The sequence below is a fragment of the Pecten maximus genome, chromosome 5 (genome assembly GCF_902652985.1).
Source record: "Pecten maximus chromosome 5, xPecMax1.1, whole genome shotgun sequence".
In the NCBI taxonomy this organism is placed as follows: Eukaryota; Metazoa; Mollusca; class Bivalvia; order Pectinida; family Pectinidae; genus Pecten; species Pecten maximus.
In genome coordinates, this window is record NC_047019.1 from 4,202,733 (window position 1) to 4,214,911 (window position 12,179).

Here is a 12,179-nt window from a genome sequence, read left to right on the forward strand (position 1 = left end):
ATGTAATGGGTGTTTCAGCTAATAGCCATATATCACATCACAGAAATTGATTGAGTGGAATCAAATGACATGTCACTTTTATTTGTTGCATGTCTATTCAAATTTACTCTTTAATATTTTATGTTTTTAAATGAGATGTTTTTTTTTTTTTCATTTTTAAAATAAAAAAAAAAAAAAAAAAAAAATTACCTATAGATATTAAATAGGTATTTCATTTAAAAAAATAAAACTGTCACATAACTTCAGAAAAATCACTAAAATACACCTGAACTTGTGTTTTATTTACACAGCAAAAAAAAGAAAATCAAATACAGGTGATCGTATAAGATATGAACTTTGACCTCTATGTTTTATCCCCCAGATGCGACATTATCGAGATTTCCTTACCATGTTACCGGAGCACATATCTTTGAAGATATTGAACTACATGACACCTGAAAAAATACACAAGTGCACTTTGGTAAGAAACTTAAATTTACTCTATGACTAGCAGTTTTCATTCATGAAGTTTCCTACAATTTCATGTCATACAATTTCATTTGATAAACCTATGTAGGTTACCAGTGGTTGAAAAGTCTTATCTTAACATTGTTTGAGAAAGTTTTTGTTTGTTTTGATTCAGCAGTATACTGTTACAAGCTCGTGTGAAAATTTGCACCTGTACGATGGTTAAAAAGTAAAATATGAGTGACAATGCAGAATTGTATTGTTTCAGAATTGTATTGTATTGTATCAGGATTATCAGAATTGTATTATTTAAGGGTTAACTGTAATATTTTTTTTTACGTTATTGAGCAATAACACAAAAAACTGGGGTGTACTCTGAATAAACCGCGAAGTGGTTTATGAAAAGAGTACACCCCAGTTTTTTGTGTTATTACTCAATAACGTAAAAAAAATATTACAGTTAACCCTTATAATTTAATTAACAACGATAAGAAACATTTTCATTAAATTTAACATGTTTATTTTGCTCCAGATATTTAAAAACACATTGTTAAATACAAAATCCCGTGAACAACGATTACTCCGCTACTTCCGGTATAACTGAAAGTAGTTCCTTTTATTTTTTTATGTTATGAGATGATAACATAATTTTTGAGCCAATGAAAATGCTTGTTACAAGCAAAATTAAATTATATAAGTATTGTATTGTATCAGAATTGTATTGTATTGGGATTGTAGTAAATTTGGTTCAGAATTTATAAGGTTGGAATTTTTTAAGTCCTGAATAATATTTTCCAAGAGAGGACTTCACGGTTCACTTAACTTCTTCAAAAAAAATTTGGTTCAAAGTATTTGATGGAGAAAAGTTACAGTTAATGTTAAAGTTTATTGGATAATCCCTCCATCATCTAATGGATCGTGGTTACCTGTGGTCAAGCCTTTTAAAGGAAGATGGCGGTCCATTTGAAACAGGCACCAACAGTATGTGATGTTTAGGAGGCTGGGTATCTATTTTGAATGAAAATTTATTTTCTCTCAAACATGCTAGGTTGAATAGATATCCTTGTCTTATGCCAGGGTACAGACATAAAGGGACTTCACTGTCTTAACTAGGACAGAAGGGGTGATTTAATACATCAGTAGACTTCTTTACTTTACTATTATAGGCTATCTAGAGTGTACCAAATACCTTATCTATCCTATAATGTCAGTCCATGTCTGGTAATAAGTCCATGTCTGGTAATAAGCCCATGTCTGGTAATAAGTCCATGTCTGGTAATAAGTCCATGTCTGGTAATAAGTCCATGTCTGGTAATAAGTCCATGTCTGGTAATAAGTCCATGTCTGGTAATAAGTCCATGTCTGGTAATAAGCGCATGTCTGGTAATAAGTCCATGTCTGGTAATATTTAGGACATGTCTGGTAATAAGCCCATGTCTGGTAATATTTAGGTCATGTCTGGTAATAAGTCCATGTCTGGTAATAAGTCCATGTCTGGTAATAAGTCCATGTCTGGTAATAAGTCCATGTCTGGTAATAAGCTTATGTCTGGTAATAAGTCCATGTCTGGTAATAAGCTCATGTCTGGTAATAAGTCCATGTCTGGTAATAAACCTTCCAATGCCTGGTAATAAGCTCATGTCTAGTAATATTTAGGTCATGTCTGGTAATAAGTCCATGTCTGGTAATAAGCGCATGCTTGGTAATAAGCCCATGTCTGGTAATATTTAGGTCATGTCTGGTAATAAGTGCATGCTTGGTAATATTTAGGTCATGTCTGGTAATAAGTCCATGTCTGGTAATAAGCCCATGTCTAGTAATATTTAGGTCATGTCTGGTAATAAGCGCATGCTTGGTAATATTTAGGTCATGTCTGGTAATAAGTCCATGTCTGGTAATAAGCCCATGTCTAGTAATATTTAGGTCATGTCTGGTAATAAGTCCATGTCTGGTAATATTTAGGTCATGTCTGGTAATAAGTCAATGTCTGGTAATAAGCGCATGTCTGGTAATAAGTCCATGTCTGGTAATATTTAGGACATGTCTGGTAATAAGCCCATGTCTGGTAATATTTAGGTCATGTCTGGTAATAAGCCCATGTCTGGTAATATTTGGTCATGTCTGGTAATAAGTCAATGTCTGGTAATATTTAGGTCATGTCTGGTAATAAGTCCATGTCTGGTAATAAGCGCATGCTTGGTAATAAGCCCATGTCTGGTAATATTTAGGTCATGTCTGGTAATAAGTGCATGCTTGGTAATATTTAGGTCATGTCTGGTAATAAGTCCATGTCTGGTAATAAGCCCATGTCTAGTAATATTTAGGTCATGTCTGGTAATAAGCGCATGCTTGGTAATATTTAGGTCATGTCTGGTAATAAGTCCATGTCTGGTAATAAGCCCATGTCTAGTAATATTTAGGTCATGTCTGGTAATAAGTCCATGTCTGGTAATATTTAGGTCATGTCTGGTAATAAGTCAATGTCTGGTAATAAGCGCATGTCTGGTAATAAGTCCATGTCTGGTAATATTTAGGACATGTCTGGTAATAAGCCCATGTCTGGTAATATTTAGGTCATGTCTGGTAATAAGCCCATGTCTGGTAATATTTGGTCATGTCTGGTAATAAGTCAATGTCTGGTAATATTTAGGTCATGTCTGGTAATAAGTCCATGTCTGGTAATAAGTCCATGTCTAGTAATATTTAGGCCATGTCTGGTAATAAGTCGATGTCTGGTAATATTTAGGTCATGTCTGGTAATAAGTCCATGTCTGGTAATAAGCGCATGTCTGGTGATAAGTCCATGTCTGGTAATATTTAGGACATGTCTGGTAATAAGCCCATGTCTGGTAATATTTAGGTCATGTCTGGTAATAAGTCCATGTCTGGTAATATTTAGGTCATGTCTGGTAATAAGCCCATGTCTGGTAATAAGCCCATGTCTGGTAATAAGCCCATGTCTGGTAATATTTAGGTCATGTCTGGTAATAAGCCCACTCATGATTTTTGCAGTTAAGTTAAAATGCAAACAAATATACCATTGTCCTGCAATAATCCAACCCTGTTGATGGAGTCAAAATTTATGTGTTTGTCCCTCGGGCTTTAATTTAAGGGTGAATAAGGTAAGGAAACATTTAATTTTGTTGAATGGTTTTAGAAACCTATTTTAATGATGGTTGATTGACTGACGTTCAATTTCACAGCTCTAACTTTATATTGGTAACTGGATCCTAATGACCTTAGTGGTTTACGGTTCTAGGCTTTAAATTACTGCTAAAATATGGGCCGCCATAAATCTACATCTGACTAGAGACAGAAATACATTTAAACTTCCGGGAATCAAACTAGCTGTACAATGAGATTTAAAGGACTTATTGTTGTTTTGGTCCAGGTGTTTATACATGAAACTAAAGTATATATTGTTTTATGTTTCCTTTCCTGGTCACTAGGTCAACTGGTTAATCAAGAAAACAATAAAACATAATCAGGTTAATTAATTGATCCTTTTCAACCTATTTTATTTAAATGGATGCATCCATTTCTAAAGAGTTCTATAGTTTTGGATCATTCCATGTCAGTCTGTGGGGATGATCAGGTCATTAAGTTGTTAATTATTCATGATCATAAAAAAGGTGAAGGTAATGTAATTTGTAGGAATGTCATTAACATCTGGAACAATACTACGATTATCGTACGGAAATTCTTACTGCCTTTATATGTAGACTGTGGCTGACAAAAATCTTTTTGTACCCCAGTAATTTTTGCCTGTATGATCCTGGCCACATTAAAGCTTGGTGGATCAAGACATCATTGACCAATTCAACTATTTTATATTTTCAAGATATCTTAATAAGATTATTTTGAACCATCAAAGTCATTATCAATCTTAACAGATCAGACATCAATCATCAATTTTTCAAAACGAAAATAAATGAAATGTTGTATTGCAGATATTTTTTTAGTTTATTTATATTTTTCAAGCTTACTCAATTTAGAAAATTAAAATCGTTACCTATATAATATTTTCATTTTACAGGTGAGTAAGGCCTGGTATGCTCTGGCGAATTCTAACAAGCTGTGGGGCTGGAAGTGTGAGGAAGTTGAAATCCTGGTACCAATTCCTTCAAATCCTTGCTGGAAACATATCTACAGGGACAACATGCACCTAAAGATGAACTGGAACAGTGGATCCTGTCGCACACTTGACCTTAAGGGCCACACGGACACGTAAGACTTCCCAGCTTCGTAGTTTTACCCTTCACTTAGTTCGAGGGCTGATTGATATGTTGTGAGCCTCATATTGAAGGATTTGAATTTTGCCGGACATATTGTATTATTTTTCCAACATTATATATATATCCCCTCTAGTATCTATACACTTTTGACAGCAGTGTTTAAGGGCCTCAATGCCACTTTTATAGAACTCCTTGTCTTGGCCGTTCAGAGAGTCATCCACTGCATGTTAGGGTTAGGGTGCCTGAAATAGCCTTTTTCAGTTTTGGAAATGGATGAAATTTAAGTCTGATGGAGCGAGATCAGGTGAATAAGGCGGATACTCAATCAATTTAAAGCCACAAGTTTTCTGCCAAAGAACAAACACACCATTGAGAACCCATGAACATTTTGACAGATTCTCGTGAAATCCTGGACAGATTTAGTTCATCTATCCGTTAGAGCAGCGGCCATGTTACCTTAGATGAAGATCCGAGATGTTTGGTTGACGTTCCCCGCCCGTGTAAGTTTGTGTTTCTCGGGAAGCTGGAAACAGGTCACCCTGTGCTGTCGTGGTTGTAATCTTGGGCAAGACACTTTATCTTATTGCTCTGGATGGCATGTGATGGGTATCCCCTTTGTTGTTCAGTGAGGTAATCACCAACTACTACAAGGAGACCCTCAGCCACAAAATGACCCTGGCAGTTCAAGGGACAATAAGCCCAGCAAGCAATCATTGCATGTTCACATATGTTTGAGAGTTTAATCTATCGAAAAGACAGGTTGATTATTTTTCATCAATTTAACTTAAAGTATTAAAATAGATCACAAGATCTTGCTTTAGAGGTTGACCTTGAACTTTAATTTGTTTCAGAGTTGAGGCGGTGACCTTCAACCATCGGTTATTTGCCAGTGGTAGTCAGGACAAAACCATCCGAATCTGGGACATCAAGACTGGACGTCCCCTTCAAGTCCTTAAGGGCCATGAAAAAGGGGTGTGGTGCCTTAACTTCTTCACAGAGACCCTACTGGTCAGCGGGTCGTACGACGGAACAATTAAGGTACTGACCAATCACTAACAGCCTTAGTGGTGAGACTAGGAGCTAGTCTTAAGAAGACTATAGGTTTCATCTCGTCTGTCAATCTTTGTTACATCTGAAGGTTTTTGGGTTTTTTTGTTGTTTTTTTTTCTTTGTCTTTAATGCTTACACACAATATGCTGAAAGTTGCTATATATTTTGCGTTTAGCTGTTTCTGACAAAGCTACACCCACAAAACCTTGTTCATAAATTTTGCATATGAGTAGCAGAGCCTACTACACCATAAATATTTCATAAATTTCTGCATTTTTCGGTCAAATTCTCAAATTGTTGGATTTTTGGAAAAAACTAAGTTGATGTTTTGTGTTTAGCTCTTGCATATTAGGCTGTAAAACTATAAAATCTAGAGTAACCAACCTAGGGTTATAGGTGTATCATAGGATGTATAGCTCAGATCTAGAATGCATTACACGTTTTATTAGCATTTCTATGATTTTTGTAGTTTTGGGTAAAAACCTGAAATTTCTGGACTTAATTAGAAGATGCTTATAATATTAACAAAGCGGGACAGGTGAGAAATGTAATTATGCGTAATTCTTATCTTATACCATAGTCCTACATTAAGAATGAGTGATCATGATGTGGCTGTGAAGGAGTTTATAAGATACATGTATACAGATAGCGGTGATATCAATCGATCTGTAGCAATGTCAGACCCAGGTCAAAACCTTTTGTTTTGGTTTCTGCTTCGAAGATTTTACATCCCAGAAGTAAAAGTTTAATTGTTTAGTAGCTTAATTATGCTTTTAAACCCCGATTACGTTGGCCTGCTGCTGACTAAAAATAACATTTAATTTTACCCACAATTCTTAATCGATTTCCTGTTGGGGGGAAAAACCCCACGAGGCAGAATTAACAACAACACAGTTCTGAACATGACAAAACCCCGACATCACATTATCATTTAAGGTAATATTTTACCGTTTTTTGACATTTTAACCATCTAAATTACCCTATTTGTTGATAAATGTCTAAAACTTCAAGAAATACGTGATGACTTTTGTGAAAATCGGAGCATTTCTAAATTTTTTTTTTTTGTCAAATTATCGTATTCGAATAACCGAATAATACGACTTTTCCAACCCAATTAAACAATTTTTTTTTAACATGATTCAAGAGAAAATGGTTTTGGTTTTTGAATTTTTACCCCAGTAAATGAAATACCCTATTAAGCGTTACCCGATTAAATGGAATGTACTGTACTTACATTGTGTATTACTTGTCGACGTCAGGTATGGAACCTTCGGACGGGGAGCACTGTTCGGACCTTACTTGCCCATGATGGTCCAGTGTGGGCTATGGTCAGACACAACAACATCCTAGTGACCGCTTCTCAGGACAAAACTGTAAGTTCACATACAAGATAAATTTAAGTGATTTTAGTCTTTTAGGAACTGTTTCATCCATTTAATTTCCAAAGTGGTGATTTAAAATTTGTCTCGGGTTTGGTGACGATTCGTTGAAGTTTGGTGCCGACTTGTAACTTTGAGTGGGTTTTTCCAGATAAGCATTTGAAGAATTTATTCAAATGATGTAGATATCTGTATTATTTATGCAAACAGAAACTGGCTGCAAAGACCTGTGAGTGTGGGTCAACCAAAATGCAGTTCAACGTTGATAAATGATGATGCAGTTTATGATCAACGTTGATTCGTACAAAATTACACAAATTAGTCCTATTGTGTGTATTCATTTCAAGCCAGGAAAAATAATTTGAGTGATTTTCACCATGAGCCACCTTCATTACACATATAAGATCGAAATGAACCACTCTTTTAATCCTGTATGATCGTCACAATCTAATTTTCGCAACTTTAAGACACAAAAATCTACATCATGTACTAGGTTCGCCATTAATTTCGATTGTGTCTCTTTGTTATCTCATTTCTCATTGTGTTTGTTGAATATTTTGTGTACAGGCCAAAATCTGGGACATATCTCGATGTTACCTAATTCACAACCTGTATGGCCACACTGAAGCTGTGTTCGCTGTCGATCTAAGTGAGGATGGCTCCCTCACCATAACGGGCTCGGCTGACAGAGTAAGTCTGATGACTGCAGTTTCTACAGGGCTCAAAGTGGATATTTTAACCAGGTGGCCTATTTGGCTACCAAGTCATAAAATCTAGGTGCCAATAGGAAATTAAGTCGCAGGGCCTAGATGTCTTCCAATTAAAAAAAAATATTTTAATACTTTAGTTCAGTATCTCTCTGTAACTTTTTCAATTGTGAACATCATTTTAGCATTGACTACAACATTTGAAGGATTAACCAAATCACATATTTACATTTTTTTAGTGGCCATGCAGGCGCCTTATAGGTCTATAACTGGTCGCCAATGGTGAATTTAAGGCGCCATGGCCACTAAAATAGGCACCACTTTCAGCCCTGCTCTAGAATATGTCAAATCACACCAATAAATGTTTCAACTGATCAAAATATCTTTTCGTAAAAACAATTAAGGTAAGGGAAATTTGGAATGTATGTGTGATCTTCTCCTATCGATAAGGGGAAACTTTCTTTATATCAGCAACATAAGGTTTCATAATTTATCATTTTAGAGTACATATTTGGCTTCTATAATGATATTTTTTTTGAAAATTGATGTTTAGAAACTTTACTCCAAATTAATTCATCAAGCGTTTCTTGTCAACCAATCAAATTACCTGTACAAACTTTGCATCATTGTCTCCACCAATCAGACGCTGCGTATCTGGGACACACAGACAGGTGTACAGAAGAAGATGATTTGGGTGAGCCAGAGTACCTCCATCATGGCCGTCAGCTACAGTAAGGGTTACGTGGCCTGTAGTTACGGCGAGACGATATGTCTGTACAGACTCGAACGGCCGAAACTGATGAAGACATATGAAGAACATGAAAAAAGGTTTGTGACAGATTTGTGACGAAACCATTTGAAGTGACAGAAAAATTTTGAACTGTATTGTTAGAGATTTTCTGCAGGACATCGGCTGAATTATCTTTTAGTTTTCTTAAAGTATATTGTTTGTTAAATACTGGATTTTGAATGTACCTTAAAGAGCTAAGTACTTCATCAAAGACATCGAGGGGAGCTGGAGGATATATTGGACACAACAGTATGTCGGTCAACAACAAAAAAATGTAAAATTTATTTATTTTACAACACTTCCAATACAAGTTATATCAACTTCTATTAATCATGCTTGTTGGCCCAGATGGAAGTGCCCAGGGGTTTTACTGTTGGAGGAAAACGGAGTACCCGGGGAAAATCCACAAGCTCGGGGAGATGACTCCATACCTTTTCACGTCTGATCGGGTGAATCGGACATGAAAATAGTATTACCCAGCATGCTTGTTTTTTTTTCATTATACCCTGCTGGACCTCTTATGACAATGCAATGTTGGCACTACTTCTGAATGTTTTTGACATCCGGTTGCAATATTTCTTGGTTTTCTCAGTTATTCAACATTGTTGCCATTGTCTTTTTCAGGATAGAGACTCTTGAGCTACAGATGAAGGACACGAAGGAAGTGACCGGTACTATAATCAGTGCTGGTCAAGATGGGATGGTCAAGTACTGGGATATACAGAAGTAAGATATTAGAGAACAATAGTGTGATAATTATGAGGGCCCCAAACAAAAATACTCCATATTTGTTGTCGTCGTTGTGACATCATAAAGATGTCTGTGATGTCATTCTATTATGATTTGATGATGATGTAATAGGTTACATGAGTTGATGTACAAAAATATGACATATATATTACATAGCACAGCACAAAGACGTAATAGTCAGTGCCATCTTGTATCGGCCGGGTCAATATTTTGTGATATTGACCTCATTTGCTGTTAATATCACTATTCGACACCAGGCTAATCATGGTAATGTCAAAATGACATATGAGGAATGATTTTGGATAAATTCTTAAGGCAGTGTGATATAAACATCACAATGTCATATCCTTTCTTTAGATTAACTGGTCTCATTGTAATATAATTCCCGGTATTGTCTGAAGTTGGTGAATACGGATATCTTTGATTAACTTTTAAGTTATGATATTAATGTTTTAACCTTTGTTTTATGATGTTAATTAGTCATCACTATCAACATTTTATAAGAAGATGATAAACATCCAAAACTCTTATTGACAGATAGCTGACCAATATGTTCAAAGTTTACAATAATTATTTTAGTGCATTGGGGATGTGTAAAAATCTCCGTAAATTTAAAATTTATTTTTCTTTGACATCAGGAACGCAAGTATTCGTACTTTCAAGGGTCACGTGGGATCGGTGAAAAGTATTCGATTTGATGAGCTACGAATAGCAACTGGTGCAAAGGACAAAATCAGAATTTGGGATTTCACATATCAGGAAAAGAAAGAGACGAGGAACAAAAGTGTCGATGATGAAAGTCTTGTCTCCAAATCCCCCTCCAAAGATGTTCATGGGACTTCTGCAGGTTCCAACCAAGGAAAGGAGTTTCCAGGGACTCCGAATCCCATAAAAATCAAGGTTCTCCATGGAACACCTGCAAACACCCCTAGAGAAAAAGAAAAATCATCTGGTTCTCCTAGAGGAAAGGACGCTCACAGAAATATTGGGAATTCCAAAGGATCTAAAGAAACTAATTCTAAAGGATCTAAAGAAACTAATCCTAAAGGATCTAAAGAAAATAATCCTAAAGGACCTAAAGAAACTAATCCTAAAGGATCAAAAGAAAATTCAGATATACAGACAACAGAACAGGTTAAAGATGGACACAGAACTGTTCAGAGTCCGAGAGAATCTAAAGAAATACCCGAAGTCCCAACACAGACAATGAGAGTTAGAACTGTTCTTCCAGAGGTCATAGTGACCGAGAGTTGATGATGTGGCTCCCTCTGCTAATTTAATGGGAGATAACTCTATGTTCACATATTTTTTTTCACCACTGTATGTACACTGTGGTTCTCTTTAATGACATAATCAGTTCCTTGCAATATGGTGTTGCGTTACTGTGATCTTGAAATTATGGTATGTGTCGTACAATTTTGTATATCTACATTATAAGAAAAGGACAAAATCAATTGTCTTGGGAGAAATATTCATTTCTGGTGCATTTTACAAAAGTGTATGCATGCAATTTTGCCAGTTTTTTTGTAATTATCACTAGTCGCTAAATTACAGTTTCCTAGTGAGGACAATAGGTATTGTTATTTATTGTTTTGATAGAGGTCCCATACGGTATAATTATTTATCATTCTGGTAGAGGTCCCATAACTGTAGATTATTTTTGTCGATATCTCAAATTATCGTTTCAACTGGTAGTTACAGTGACATTCAAGACAAGAAAAATTCTGTAGAGCTTTCACACCGTACAGTATTAACTTGAAATCTTGTATAGCATACAGATTTACTCTCTATTACTGAATACTATGGGAAATCTATATTTTTCTTGTAGAGAAATCCTATATTTTTTATAATTCAAATTTATTGTTATCATGTTCTAGCATAATTCTTTCTGTTGAAATGAGTACAGCTTACCGCTGTTTTTAAACATTTGTAGACCAGCTGTGGAAATAAGTTAAGGACGTTTACTACTATTGATCCAGTTATAAGTCCATACCTGGCAATAAGTCCATACCTGACAATAAGTCCATACCTGACAATAAGTCCATACCTGACAATAAGCCTATACCTGCTAATAAGACAATGTCTGGCAATTATAAGCCCATGTCTGGCAATTATAAGTCCATGTCTGGCAATAAGCCCATGCCTGGCAATAAGCCCATGCCTGGCAATAAGCCCATGCCTGCTAATAAGCCAATGTCTGGCAATTATAAACCCATGCCTGGCAATAAGTCCATACCTGACAATAAGTCCATACCTGACAATAAGTCCATACCTGACAATAAGCCTATACCTGCTAATAAGACAATGTCTGGCAATTATAAGCCCATGTCTGGCAATTATAAGTCCATGCCTGGCAATAAGCCCATGCCTGGCAATAAGCCCATACCTGCTAATAAGCCAATGTCTGGCAATTATAAACCCATGCCTGGCAATAAGCCCATACCTGGCAATAAGCCAATGTCTGGCAATTATAAGCCCATACCTGGTAATAAGCCCATATCTGGCAATAAGCCAATGCCAGGCAAGAAGCGTCCATGTCTATTTCAGTTCCGTAAAAATGTTCTGTAATAAGGCAATATCCCTTACTTGGAGTCAAAAGTTGTGACTAAGCCCCCCCCCCCCCCCCCCCCCCCCCCCGCCCTTTAAATGCTGCACCTGATATTGTATCAGTATCTCAATGTAGATGTATGTTCAGGTGTTCTAATGCTGAATTACGTCCTAAAACACTAGCATCATTTTTGCGTTGATTACATGGAGAAACTCCAGATTATGATACAAAGCGATCTGTGATATTTACATATCTGTAAACAATTTATTTATC

At 36.0% G+C, this 12,179-nt stretch overlaps 1 protein-coding gene across 1 annotated transcript in view; it reads left to right on the top strand.

Moving 5' to 3' along the window:
* Positions 1-11,444, top strand: part of LOC117326909 (probable E3 ubiquitin ligase complex SCF subunit sconB) — a 51,191-nt gene extending 39,747 nt beyond the window's left edge. The window contains exons 8-15 of the mRNA XM_033883710.1: positions 362-460; positions 4,484-4,674; positions 5,534-5,720; positions 6,992-7,105; positions 7,679-7,801; positions 8,462-8,646; positions 9,233-9,334; positions 9,997-11,444. Of these exons, the coding sequence (XP_033739601.1) occupies positions 362-460; positions 4,484-4,674; positions 5,534-5,720; positions 6,992-7,105; positions 7,679-7,801; positions 8,462-8,646; positions 9,233-9,334; positions 9,997-10,612 (1,617 nt within the window). The 3' untranslated portion in view covers positions 10,613-11,444. The remainder of the gene's footprint in view (positions 1-361; positions 461-4,483; positions 4,675-5,533; positions 5,721-6,991; positions 7,106-7,678; positions 7,802-8,461; positions 8,647-9,232; positions 9,335-9,996) is intronic.
* Positions 11,445-12,179: the final 735 nt, after the last annotated feature.